Below are 15,258 nucleotides of genomic sequence, written 5' to 3' on the forward strand. Positions count from 1 at the left end.
GCTGGGATTTTACCTCATCACATGGAATTCAGTGTGCTTCAGAAATTCATTAATTTACACAGAACATTGACCTTTCATGTGTAATCACAGACCTTTTCCACATACATAAGGTCCGTGGCCAGAAAATGTTACAGTCTTAAAAATAATGCTGACCTTACTTTAGGAGTGCACACTGAGTATGCATGCAGGCTAACACAGACATCATTTAATGTCACCATTGTGGACAGCCCATAGATAGAAAGAGATCACCATAGAACACTGGGTAGATTGTGGCTAGATATTGAATGGTTGATCTAGTATCAAAACACCTGTAAAATTCAGCATCTTTCTCTAATGTCTCACAAAATTGAGTACCTGTCAACATATCCATTCACTCTGTCATGGGACAGTCCCTTGTACATGAAAGGCAAGCACCTTGTTGCCTGAGTTCTCACCTGGCCTTTCTTAGGGATAGAGAGCGAACAGGGTCAAGTGTGTAGTGATGAAAGCCTGATATTTCTCTGCTGTGGTCCGCAGGATTATGCAATGAGATTTCAGCTGACAAATCAGAAGGTCAACCCTCCAGAAATATGCATTCTGATGGAGAAAAGCTCAGATGCAAGGCTCTGAGAATACTGCCTTTTGAATAATGGCTGTTTTTGCTGTAATTTTTTTGTAAAGCCCTAGTGCTCTCCCTCTGTAGTGGAATTTATCCCAAAAGCTTCAGCAGTGTATGAATCAATTATTGGGCACAATTTTCTCACGAACCGGTCGGTATAGGTGACTTTTGCCCGCACTGTGGGACCCTGGTGAGAAAGTCACACAGGCAAATTCTTTGTTTCTACAGTTAAATTTCTGCTCCTTTCTCTGAGATAAACTTAGAAGCCAGTGCCCTGCAAGTACCTTTTATGGCAGAAGAAGAAGTCTTGCAACTAGATCACATTTGGGACCTTCCCTCCAGATGGATACAAGGATGAAAGTATGGCATGTCTGGGTTTGTTGATGCATGGCCCTCACAGATAAGGAGGACTGGGTGTCCACAATTCCCTCACAGCTGACATGGTAAAGTGCAACCTCAGTTCAGCCCACTTTAACGTAACAGGTTATTAACAGCCTGCACTCACTCTCATCTTGGTTTATTGATATAAGATTTTAGACTAGGAAATTTACCATTTGTGACTTATCCCGGAAAGAAAACAGGAAAAGCTACTGACCACCTAAACAACTCTAGGGAAGGTAAGTATTTTCACAGAGGCACCATGGGAACACATGCTGTCACTTGGTCCCAGGCAGCAGGAAATATGAGGCCCCAGATTTTATACTATATAACCATAGATTTTCCTTTGTTCTAACCCGTTAGGTTAAAAGATGCAATTCTTAGATCTGAGAGGTCCCCTTTAGCTAGCTAACCTTTGGTGAAAATGCTCGTGTGGCCCACGCTCCACATATCTCCGTCTGCAGTTTATGCCAGATTTCCATGGCTTCCCACATGCGAGTCCCAGGTGCCACAGCTTTGGCAAGCCAAGAAAGAGCATATTGCTGCATTTCTCCCCACTTTACATTCATTGGTCACAAATTTCTAGTCTACGTAATCACACTCAGGAGTTCAGGATAGCACATGACCTCCCTGTTTGCCTTCTTAGAATTTAAAGTCCTTAAATTGACTTTTTCACTTCTTAGATTTTCCCGTGCTGTTTAAAGCAAAGCCTCTGTTGATCCATGAATTAACCTGACAGTGTTCCTTTGTGCAGCTCTTATTTATTTTATGACACTGAGAAATGCAAGCCTTTAACCTTGCTATTCCCAGACAAATGCTGATTCAAATTGTCTGTCTCTGTGTGTACACACACACACACAATATATATATATATATATATATATATATATATATATATATGTATATATATACATATATATATTTGAGTATATATATTAGAAACATTGTAGGACCACAGAAGAATAAAAATGCCTATTTAAAGATATGTAGTGAAGATTCCGAAGGGGCGGCTTCCTCAGCTAACCTCTCTCTCCTCCTACCCCATCCCTGCTTTCAGCCAGGAACCCCTACCCTTCCTCTCTCCCTTCTTCGGGGCATAAAATCCTCCAACTCAGCCTGTGTGGGCGCCGCCAGGACAGGGCGGTTTGTGCAAACGGGAGGGAGTTCCTTTGTTTTAATAGCCTGCCTGCAGCAAGGTAGGACTGCAGGCAAAGTGATTCCTGGCCAGCAAGGGGCACTAATCCTTTAGCAAAAGACCCAGTGGAGGGAAGAGACATTGGAGAGCATCTGAAGGAAGAGATGGGCAGGCGCCAAGGCAGGAATTCCTTCAACAATCTGAAAAACAACATGAAAACACCAGATCTCAGCGATCTTATGACAGAAGGACTTGAACACCCTATTCCGGAAGAAGTGGAAAACAGTGTCATTATGAAAGCAATAGAGTCTCTTAAACAGGATATGAATAACTCACTTAAAGAAATAGAAGAGAAATATAACAAAAATTGAAGAAATGAGTAAAGAAATGGAAGAGAAATATAAAAAAATTTGAAGAAATGAGTAAATTCGTAAACGATACCCTGGGAAACCAAGAAAAAACAATCAAACAGGTAATGGATTCAGTTCAAGAATTGAAAGCTGAAATGGAGGCAATGAAGAAAATACAAACCAAGGGCCGGCTGGATATGGAAAATCTAGGTAAACAAACAGAGACTTCAGGAACAGGTATAACCAATAGAATACAAGAGATAGAAGAAAGAATCTCAGATTATGAAGACACCATAGAGAAAATAAAAGCTCTGACCAAAGAAAACAGCAAATCCAACAAATTCTCATCACAAAATATTCAGGAAATCTGGGACATAATAAAAAAACCAAATCTAAGAATAATAGGGGTAGAAGAAGGAGAAGAATTGCAGATCAAAGGTCCAGAAGATATATTCAACAAAATTATAGAAGAAAACTTTCCCAACCTAAAGAACGATATTCCTATGACGGTTCAAGAAGCATACAGAACACCAAATAGACTGGATCAGAAAAAAACATCCCCTCGCCATATAATACTCAAAACACAAAGCATTCACAGTAAAGAAAGGATATTACGAGCTGCAAAGGAAAAAGGTCAAGTAACTTATAAAGGTAAACCTATCAGACTTACACCGGACTTCTCTATGGAAACCATAAAAGCCAGAAGGTCCTGGATAGAGGTACTCCAGAAACTAAGGGACCATGGATGCAAGCCCAGACTACTATACCCAGCCAAGCTATTGTTCACTATCAACGGAGAAAACAAAATATTCCAGGATAAAAACAAATTTAAACAATACATAGCTACAAATCTAGCCTTACAGAAAGTAATAGAAGGAAAATCACAACCCAAGCAATCCAACATTCCCAAAACTGCCTACAATAACTCAGACATCTAGCGACCCTTCACAATCACAACTCAAAGAAGGAAAACAATATACTCTACTACCCCCCAAAATATGACCAGAGTCAACAACCACTGGTCATTAATATCACTTAATATCAATGGACTCAATTCACTTATAAAAAGGCACAGACTTAGAGATTGGATACGAAAACAGGATCCAACATTCTGCTGTTTACTAGAAACACACTTCAACCACAAAGACAGACGCCTACTCAGAGTAAAGGGTTGGGAAAAGCTTTTCCAAGCAAATGGACCTAAGAAACAAGTGGGTGTGGCCATTCTAATATCTAACAAAATCGACTTCAAACTCAAATCAATCAGAAGAGATGGAGATGGACATTTCATACTCATAACAGGAACAATTCATCAGGAAGAAGTCTCAATCCTTAATATCTATGCCCCTAATATAAAGGCACCCACTTATGTAAAAGAAACACTTCTAGAACTCAAGGCAGTCATCAAACCACACACACTAATAGTAGGAGACTTCAATGTCCTCTCTCACCAATGGACAGGTCAATCATACAGAAACCTAACAGAGAAATAAGAGAATTATTGGAGGTATTGAATCAAATGGACTTAACAGACATCTATAGAACACTCCACCCAAATAGGAAAGAATATACCTTCTTCTCTGCAGCTCATGGAACCTTCTCGAAAATTGACCACATACTCGGTAACAAAGCAAACTTCCACAGATACAAAAAAAATATTAGTAACCACCTGTGTCTTGTCAGACCACCATGGATTAAAGTTAGAATTCAACAACAATGCTACCCCCAGGAAGCCAACAAACTCATGGAAGTTGAACAGTCAACTTCTAAATCACCCCTGGTCAAGGAAGAAATAAAGAAAGAAATTAAAGTCTTCCTTGAATTTAATGAAAATAAAGACACAACATACTCAAATCTATGGGACACTATGAAAGCAGTGCTAAGAGGAAAGTTCATAGCACTAAGTGCCCAATTAAAGAAAACGGAGAAAGCACACATTGGAGACTTAACAGCACACTTGAAAGCTCTAGAAAAAAAGAAGCTGATTCCCCCAGGAGGAGTAGAAAACTGGAAATAATCAAACTGAGGGCTAAAATCAACAAAATATAAACACAGAAAACAATCCAAAGAATCAATGAAACAAAAAGCTGGTTCTTGGAGAAAATCAACAAGATCGACAAACCCCTATCCAAACTAATCAAACGGCAGAGAGTGAACATGCAAATTAATAAGATCAGAAATGAAAAGGGGGACATAACCACAGACACAGAGGAAATTCAGAGAATCATTAGATCTTACTATGAAAGTTTATATGCCACAAAGTTGGAAAATGTAAAAGAAATGGACATTTTTTTTAGATAAGTACCATATACCAAAGTTGAACCAAGAACAGGTGAACAATCTAAATAGACCTATTAGTCGCGAAGAATTAGAAGCTGTTATCAAAAATCTCCCTACCAAAAGAAGCCCAGGACCAGATGGTTTCAATGCAGAATTCTACCAGAACTTCAAGGAAGAGCTAATACCTATACTCCTTAATGTATTCCACAATATAGAAACAGAAGAGTCATTGCCAAACTCCTTTTATGAAGCTACAGTTACTCTGATACGAAAACCACACAAAGACACAATGAAGAAAGAGAATTACAGGCCAGTCTCACTCATGAACATCGACGTGAAAATTCTCAATGAAATACTGGCAAACCGAATCCAAGAACACATTAGAAAAATTATCCATTATGATCAAGTGGGCTTCATCCCAGAGATGCAGGGCTGGTTCAACATACTCAAATCTATCAATGTAATCCATCATATAAATAAACTGAAAGAAAAAAAAAACCATATGATCATTTCATTGGATGCTGAAAAAGCATTTGACAAAATTCAACACCCATTTATGATAAAGGTGTTGGAGAGACTGGGGATACAAGGATCATACCTAAATATAATAAAAACAATATACAGCAAGCCGACAGCTAACATCAAATTGAATGGAGAGAAACTCAAAGCTTTTCCACTAAAATCAGGAACACGACAAGGCTGTCCACTCTCTCCATACCTCTTCAATATAGTGCTTGAAGTTCTAGCAATAGCAATAAGACAACATAAGGGGATCAAAGGGATTCAAATTGGAAAGGATGAAGTTAAACTTTCATTATTTGCTGATGATATGGTAGTGTACATAAGCGACCCAAAAACTCTTCCAAAGAACTCCAACAGCTGATAAACACCTTTAGTAACGTGGCAGAATACAAGATCAACTCCAAAAAATCGGTTGCCCTCCTATACACAAAGGATAATGAAGCAGAGAGGGAAATCAGAGAAACATCACCTTTCACGATAGCCACAAATAGCATAAAATATCTTGGGGTAACTCTAACCAAGGAAGTGAAAGACCTATTTGACAAGTACTTTAAGTCTTTGAATAAAGAAATCGAAGAGGATACCAGAAAATGGAAAGACCTCCCCTGCTTTTGGATTGGGAGAATCAACATAGTAAAAATAGCAATGCTACCAAAAGCAATCTATAGATTCAATGCAATCCCCATCAAAATCCCATCAAACTTCTTCACAGACCTTGAGAGAACAATAATCAAGTTTATATGGCAAAACAAAAAACCCAGGATAGCCAAAACAATCTTATACAATAAAGGAACTTCTGGAGGCATTACCATCCCTGACTTCAAACTCTATTAAAGAGCTACAGTATTGAAAACAGCTTGGTATTGGCATAAGAACAGAGAAGTCGACCCATGGAATCGAATAGAAGACCCAGATATTAACCCACAAACCTATGAATACCTAATTTTCGACAAGGGAGCTAAAGGAATACAATGGAAGAAGGAAAGCATCTTTAACAAATGGTGCTGGCATAACTGGATGTCAACCTGTAGAAGAATGAAAGTAGATCCATATCTATCACCATGCACAAAACTCAAGTCCAAATGGATTAAAGACCTCAACATTAATCTGTCCACTTTGAACCTGATAGAAGAGAAAGTGGGAAGTAGTCTACAAGATATAGGCACAGGAGACCACTTCCTAAGTAGAACTCCAGTAACACAGACAATAAGAGAAACAATGAATAAATGGGACCTCCTGAAACTGAGAAGCTTCTGTAAAGCAAAGGACACTGTCAGTAAGACAAAAAGGTTACCTTAGGACTGGGAGAAGATCTTCACCAACCCCTCATCAGACAAAGGTCTGATCTCCAAAATATACAAAGAACTCAAGAAACTAGACACTAAAACTCTAATTAACCCAATTAAAAAATGGGGTACTGAACTGAACAGAGAATTCACAACAGATGAACTTCGAATGGCTAAAAGACACTTAAGGTCATGCTCAACTTCCTTAGTGATCAGGGAAATGCAAATCAAAACAACTTTGAGATACCATCTTACACCTGTCAGAATAGCTAAACTCAAAAACACCAATGATAGCTTATGCGGGAGGGGATGTGGAGTGAGGGGAACACTCATCCATTGTTGGTGGGAATGCAAACTTGTACAGCCACTGTGGAAATCAGTGTGGTGGTTTCTCAGGAAACTGGGAGTCAACCTCCCTCAGGACCCAGCAATTCCCCTCTTGGGAATATACCCAAGAGATGCCCTATCATACTACAAAAGTATTTGTTCAACTATGTTCATAGCTGCACTATTTGCAATAGCCATAACATGGAAATAAGGTATGTTCCCCGCAATAGAAGAATGGTTAAAAAAGGTGTGGAACATATACACATTAGAGTTTTACTCAGCGGTAAAAAACAATGACATCTTGAATTTTACATGCAAATGGATGGAAATAGAAAACGCTTTACTGAGTGAGATAACCCAGACCCAAAAAGAGGAATATGGTATGTACTCAGTCATAAGTGGATTCTAGCCATAGTTAAAGGTCTTTGAGTCTATAATTCGTGATCCTAGAGAAGCTAAATAAGAAGGTGAACATGAAGAAAATCATATAGTTATCCTCTTGAATATTGGAAGTAGACAAGATTGCCAGGCAAACTTGGGTGCATGGGTGGTGGGGTGGGCGGTAGGAGTAAGGGGAGATGGTTAAGGAGAGGCGAGAGGGGGAGGATTGGGGATGGCTTGGGGAAATGGGATGGGGGGAGGATGGATATGGGACTAGGGAAGTATATATCTCAACTAAGGGAGCCATTTTAGGGTTTGCAAGAGTCTTGATTCTGGAGGGGTTCCCAGGCCCAGGGAGAGGTCCCCAGATTGTTGCCTGGGCAGCAGAGAAGAGCGTGCCTGAACTGGCCTTGGCCCATAACCATAGTGATGAATATTTTGTATATCACCATAGAACCTTCATCTGCCGATGGATGGAGATAGAGTCAGAGACACACATTGGAACACTGGACTTAACTCCCTGGGACCAAATGAGAAGCAGATGGAGGGACAACGTGAGCAAGAAAGGCAGGAGTAGAGGGAACCCTCATCTGACAATAGATGGAGATAGAGACAGAGACCCACATTGGAGCACTGAACTGAGCCCCCAAGGTCCAGTTGAGGAGCAGAAAGAGAGAGAACGTGAAGAAGGAAATCAGGACCGTGTGGGGCGTTCACCCGCTGATACAAGGGGACTGATAGAATGAGAGCTCACCAAGGCCAGCTGTACTGGGACTGAACGAGCATGTAACCAAACCGGAGTATCTAAATGTGACTGACATTGGGGTTGACTGAGAAGACATTGACGGTGGTACTGGGTCTTGTTTTGTCTGCATGTACTGGCTTTCTGGGATCCTAGTCTGTTTGGATGCTCACCTTCCTAGACCTGGAGGGAGAGGGGAGGAGCTTGGACTTCCCACAGGGCAGGAAACCCTGACTGCTCTTGGGATTGGAGAGGGAGGAGGAGAGGGAGTGGGGGAGAGGAGGAGAGGGAGTGAGGGGAGGGGGAGGGTATGGGAAGGAGGTGGAAACTTTTATAAACAAATAAATAAATTAATAAAAAAAGATATGTAGTGAAAGAATCATTTGTTCTTAGATATCCTCAGTTCCACTGTTTGCTGTTGCATCCTCTGTGAATCCTAAGATGGCCTTATGACTGGACCCCAAGGTTCTCATTATCTTTTCCTAGTACAGAAAGTTTTCCATTCAGTATCTATGCCATTTGACATATAAAATAAAAGTGATGACACTCCTTCCTGTGTTTATTTCTTTGATGTATGTACATTTTGTGTGACATTCCTGATGTCACCAAAGATTTTGCTTCCTGTAAGTATTGTTCAAGTTAAGGTAACACATACAAAATTACCGAATTACTTAGTAATAAAATGAAGCCTGAGACTGATGAGGCAATTTGGACTTGGAACATATTATCTTTTATAAGGAAGGAAGGATAAGAAAAATTCATCACACGCTCAAAGGAGGCCTTAAATTTGCACTGAGAATCCATTACATGACATAGTATGATCAACATATATAAGATAATAAAACACATAGCTGTGATCTGGTTTTGAAGGAGCACTGTCCTCCACAGCCTCATGTGTCTGAACACAGCTGGAGGTAACACAGGGAAAAGTTTGCAACCTTTAGAAGATGGAGTTTTCCTGATGGAAGTGTACTCTAGAAGACTAGACATTAAAGCATCGAGTCCCTGTTCTGTTTGCTCTCTGCTTCCTGAGTACAGATGCAGTGTGAGCAGTCTGCCTCCTGGACCTCTGACCACTGCCAGGTCTTCTCAGCCTGGGTGACATGATAGCCTGAATCACAATCCAGAATAAACCCCATCTACCTCCGATTGTGTCTTGTTTGGCTTTTGGTCATAGAGTCTCCCCATTATTCTATGCAGACCAGGGAGTTCATGTAATTTCTTTTCCTAACTCATAAGCCTTTCAGGTAGGAGGAGACACCCAACTTCTTTTGCATTCTGTTCTACCCATCTGAGTAGGAATGCCAGTACCTACCGAACACCCCATCCTCACAGTCAAAGGTCCTCCTGCTCAGGAGACTGAGCTTGTCCTCATTATGATCCGGCTCCTCTTGGTCTGGAAGAAAGTTGGTAGAGAGAGTGGCTCACAGACACATGTTGTTGTATACACCTTGTAAAGTCATAACACGTCATTATTTGTTTGCTTCCTAGCATTCAGTTGGAAGCTAATGGACATGTAAATGCTTTTTTAAATAAACATTTTGTTACACTTTATCATATTTTAAAAAGGATAGTTAGACATCATCCCTGTTAGATGTGATGTGCAGCATCATACAAAGATGCTGTGTATGACTCTTTCAGCATTGCATTTTAAGTACCTGCTCCAAAAATTCTCCCATTAATTTCAAAGTACCTTTGACCTTTGCCCTGATGACCTTGGGAGATCTATACCACAGCCCCACATGAGTTCCCACAGAGATGAAGCATCATGTTATCCCACAAGTACTCTTCTATCCTAGGTTGGATAGATCACACAGCCTCCAAACTCCTTGGATACATTTTTCTAGACTTCTAATATGAACAGCAGACCTCCTCATTACTGAAATGTTCAGGGCAGGGATCAGGGATGACCCAGTGCCCACAGAATATAGACATCCCACATGCTGAGCGTCAACACTCCAATCAGAATGGGTTCTATCTAAGGGGCTGTCTACGTTGGTCTGACGATGAAAACCTGACATCCCAGCAGCAATATCTCCTCCCTACAATAATGGACTGTAGTAGCTGGGATTCTCCCTCATCACATGGAATTCAGTGTGCTTCAGAAATTCATTAATTTACACAGAACATTGACCTTTCATGTGTAATCACAGACCTTTTCCACATACATAAGGTCCGTGGCCAGAAAATGTTACAGTCTTAAAAATAATGCTGACCTTACTTTAGGAGTGCACACTGAGTATGCATGCAGGCTAACACAGACATCATTTAATGTCACCATTGTGGACAGCCCATAGATAGAAAGAGATCACCATAGAACACTGGGTAGATTGTGGCTAGATATTGAATGGTTGATCTAGTATCAAAACACCTGTAAAATTCAGCATCTTTCTCTAATGTCTCACAAAATTGAGTACCTGTCAACATATCCATTCACTCTGTCATGGGACAGTCCCTTGTACATGAAAGGCAAGCACCTTGTTGCCTAAGTTCTCCCCTGGCCTTTCTTAGGGATAGAGAGCGAACAGGGTCAAGTGTGTAGTGATGAAAGCCTGATATTTCTCTGCTGTGGTCCGCAGGATTATGCAATGAGATTTCAGCTGACAAATCAGAAGGTCAACCCTCCAGAAATATGCATTCTGATGGAGAAAAGCTCAGATGCAAGGCTCTGAGAATACTGCCTTTTGAATAATGGCTGTTTTTGCTGTAATTTTTTTTGTAAAGCCCTAGTGCTCTCCCTCTGTAGTGGAATTTATCCCAAAAGCTTCAGCAGTGTATGAATCAATTATTGGGCACAATTTTCTCACGAACCGGTCGGTATAGGTGACTTTTGCCCGCACTGTGGGACCCTGGTGAGAAAGTCACACAGGCATAATCTTTGTTTCTACAGTCAAATCTCTGCTCCTACCCTGAGATAAACTTAGAAGCCAGTGCCCTGCAAGTACCTTTTATGGCAGAAGAAGAAGTCTTGCAACTAGATCACATTTGGGACCTTCCCTTCCAGATGGGTACAAGGATGAAAGTATGGCATGTCTGGGTTTGTTGATGCATGGCCCTCACAGATAAGGAGGACTGGGTGTCCACAATTCCCTCACAGCTGACATGGTAAAGTGCAACCTCAGTTCAGTCCGCTTTAACATAACAGGTTATTAACAGCCTGCACTCACTCTCACCTTGGTTTATTGATAAAAGATCTTAGACTAGGAAATTTACCATTTGTGACTTATTCCAGAAAGATAACAGGAAAAGCTACTGACCACCTAAACAACTCTAGGGAAGGTAAGTCTTTTCACAGAGGCACCATGGGAACACATGCTGTCACTTGGTCCCAGGCAGCAAGAAATATCAGGCCCCAGATTTTGTACTATATAACCATAGATTTTCTATTATTCTAACCTGTTAGGTTGAAAGATGCAATTCTTAGATCTGAGAGGTCCCCTTTAGCTAGCTAACCTTAGGTGAAAATGCTCATGTGGACCAGGCTCCAAAAATCTCTGAGTGCAGTTTATGCCAGTTGCCATGGATACCCAGATGTGGGTCCCAGGTGCCACAGCTTTGGCAAGCCAAGAGCGTGCATGTTGCTGCATTTATCCCCACTTTACATTTATTGGTCACAAATTTCTAGTCTAATTAATCACTCTCAGGAGTGCAGTATAGCACATGACCTCTCTGTTCTCCTTCTTAGAATTTAAAGCCCTTAAATTGACTTTTTCACTTCTTAGATTTTCCCGTGCTGTTTAAAGCAAAGCCTCTGTTGATCCATGAATTAACCTAACAGTGTTCCTTTGTGCAGCTCTTATTTATTTTATGACACTGAGAAATGCAAGCCTTTAACCTTGCTATTCCCAGACAAATGCTGATTCAAATTGTCTGTCTGTGTATACACACACACACACACACACACACACACACCCCACAATATTTATATATTTGAGTATATATATATACATATATGTATATATATTAGAAACATTGTAGGGCCACAGAAGAATAAAAATGCCTATTTAAAGGCATATGTAGTGAAAGAATCATTTGTTCTTAGATATCCTCAGTTCCACTGTTTGCTGTTGCATCCCCTGTGAATCCTAAGATGGCCTTATGACTGGACCCCAAGGTTCTCATTATTTTTTCCTAGTACAGAAAGTTTTTCCATTCAGTATCTATGCCATTTGACATATACAATAAAGGTGATGATGATTGGGGAGTTCAGCCAATCACATTCTGTTTTTGGGGCGTCCCACCCTCTGGCAAAAGCCTGCCTATAAACCTAGCAAGCCCGTTTCGCTAGCTCTCTTTTCTCCTGGCGCCTACGTCCGGACAGATGGTTTGAATTCTGGTGTAAGCTGTTGTTAAGTCTTTCTTCTGTTTATTAAAGCTGTATATTTTGTATCAAGATAGTCTGGGGACTTTTCTTTACCAATTTTCCTGCAGCTTCATCTGGCGCCCGAATGTGGGCCTTTTTCCCCCTCATGGCGCGGGCCTCGCGGCCTGAGTGCACACCGCACCTGGGGTCTTGCCAGTTCCTAGCCGCATTCTCGGGGCCTCGCAACTAGCTTCCTTGGCTTTTGCTAGCCCCATTGGGCACTGTCTTCCACCAGCACTCGATCTATGAATTTAACCTCTGGATTTGATAGTATATATTTTAGAATTTGCTTTTTGGGTCGGCGCCATTGCCACGTGGATTCAGGTGTGCCCCCGCAGCTTACTGGCAGACAAGGGTCATTACAGGTAAGATTTTCCTTTCAGTTGAAAACAAATAAATAAATACAATTTCTTTTGATTGAACATGTCAGAAAATATTACTATCAAAAAATTCAATGACCTTTTTAATTGCGCCATGGAGGATATCCTCCACGAGGTTTCTGATATTCCTCTTACTTGGTTATTTCTGGGACTTGTTGCTCTCTGGTGTTTGGATATGTTATAAGAACGATGCAGTCCTTCAAGATTGAATCAACAATGCTCAGGGCAGAGATTAAAACCTTAAGGACAATTCAGACTGACACCAACCTCCTCAACAAAGAGTTTGGAGTTTTCAAGGAAGAGACTAGATCTTTGTCTGATATGACTTGGTCAATTGACCAAAATATCAAGAAAGTACAGTCTGATATTGCTTCTTTAGAAGGGAACTTCACTGCTCTGGAGGAGGGGACACCCAAAATGACTGGTAACCTCCAGTCCATGACTGTAAGTGCTGAAACATTAGCTGAGAGGATTAAAACCGTTGAATGTGAAAATTGGACTTTATCAAAGGGTATGATAGATTAATTGACAGGATTTCCATACAAGAAGGCACAATACATGCCATGAGGATTATGTCCAAGGAGGATATGGTATCTCTAACGGACAAGCTCCACGCCTTAGAATTATCAATGAAGGCGATAGTGTCCAGGGAGGAAATGGTGTCTCTGATGGACAAGCTCCATGCCTTAGAATCGTTAATGAAGGCTTTGGAGCATAATACTGGACAGGAGATTCAGGATTTACAGAAGGCAATGGTGAGCAGATTTAATAAGATTGAGGAAATCATAGACTCTTATGAACAGGAGCAAAAGGTAGAAAGGCAACATTTACCTCTGAAAACTCTGAGTCTACACAGAGTTATATCTGCCTTTCCAGTAATAACATCAGAAAAGATAACCAGCTCCAAAAACCCTAAGGTCATTTAAGAACATACACGGGAGCCTTACGTATGAATGATCTGAAAGAGTTTAAACAATCAATTGTGAATTATGAACTACATTCGTCCTTTGTTAGAGAGATGTTAAAATCCTGGGCTCTCAGCAGCAGGGCAACCCCTCAAGAATGGAATCAGCCGACCTCAGCTGTCCTGGAGAATGGACCTTTATGACATTTCAAATGCCTATTCAAGCAAGAGGCCAGACTTTTACATCAACAAGAATCAGCGAAAGGAATTGAGGTTTCTCTAGATCAAATTCTAGGGGAAGGACTTTATTTTGATCCTCAGGAACAAGCTCTTTATGATGAAAACATTTTATCCATATGTGCCACAGCAGCTCTAAGGGCCTGGGACAGGGTTCAAGACTCAGGTCAGAGAATAGAATCCTATATCAGGGTATAACAGGGTCAGAGAGAACTCTTTAGTGACTTTTTACAAAGACTAACTAAAGCTGTACAAATAGAGATACCTGATCCAGAAGCAAGAAATATAGTAATTGAGTCTTTGGCTTATGAGAATGCCAATGTAGAATGCAAAAGGATCCTGGGGCCTTTAAAGATCAGATCAGTGCCTTTGGATGAATGGGTTTTACATACAATGAATGTTGATACATTTGATTATGGCAATGAAACATGGGTGCAAGAAGCAATTTCCAAAGGTAAAAGGAGACATCAGATTACAAAATGCTTTCATTGTGGCAAAATGGGACACATGAAAAGGGACTGCAGACAATGGAATTCCAGGAATAATGCCTCTTCTAGGAATAACAGGAATAGGAAGACTCAGCCTACAGGTTTATGTAGGACATGTGGAAAGGGCAGGCATTGGACGAATGAGTGTAAGTCAACAAGAGATAAACAGGGCAACCCGTTGCCATCGGGAAACTCAATAGGGGGCCTCTCAAAGGCCCCCATGGCAAATGTGGTCCAGTCATTTCCGATCACTGCAGAGAACATTAGAATGCCCCATGCCTGCTGTTAAAAGCAATAATGGCCTGAAGGATGAGTTAAATGTGGTGAATGAATCAAGAAATATAAGAGGACAAAGTAAACGAATATCCTGGCAGACTTTTATAAATGAACAAAGACCAAAGCTAAGGGTGTGTGTAAATGGCAAATTTATTACTGGCTTACTGGATACAGGTGCGGATGTAAGTATCATTACTCCAGAATCTTGGCATCCGCATTGGCCTCTTCAGGAGGTAGATATTCAGTTCCTAGGAATTGGAACTCTATCTCGAGTAAGACAAAGCACGAGATGGGTCAATTGTATAGGTCCAGATGGACAAATAGGAAAACTAAGGCCATATGTAGCCAATATTGCAGTGAATTTATGGGGCCGTGACCTATTGCAGCAATGGAATACCCAAATTAACATTCCTGCTGCTTCTAGAGCCTATATTCCTGAGGAAAATACTGCAAGTTATTACAGATGGCGGAAACCAGCCATTAGAACTATACAGGAATGCAACACAATTGATGGCCCTTCAGAGGTACCAACAGCCATGCCTCTAAAATGGTTGACTGAGAAACCAATATGGACTAAACAATGGCCTTTAGCTGAGGAAAAGTTACAGGCT

General features: G+C 40.8%; 1 protein-coding gene across 1 annotated transcript in view; it reads right to left on the reverse strand.

Annotated features, from left to right (window-relative positions):
* The window catches only part of LOC125388991 (uncharacterized), a 38,222-nt gene extending 25,645 nt beyond the window's left edge, over window positions 1–12,577 (reverse strand). The window contains exons 1-2 of the mRNA XM_087905935.1: window positions 12,505–12,577; window positions 9,315–9,395 (exon numbers count right to left, since the gene is read on the reverse strand). Coding sequence (XP_087762061.1) covers window positions 9,315–9,395; window positions 12,505–12,577 — 154 coding nt within the window. The remainder of the gene's footprint in view (window positions 1–9,314; window positions 9,396–12,504) is intronic.
* Between the last annotated feature and the right edge of the window lie 2,681 nt (window positions 12,578–15,258).

The sequence above is a fragment of the Myodes glareolus genome, chromosome 4 (assembly GCF_982192425.1).
Source record: "Myodes glareolus chromosome 4, mMyoGla1.1, whole genome shotgun sequence".
In the NCBI taxonomy this organism is placed as follows: domain Eukaryota; kingdom Metazoa; phylum Chordata; class Mammalia; order Rodentia; family Cricetidae; genus Myodes; species Myodes glareolus.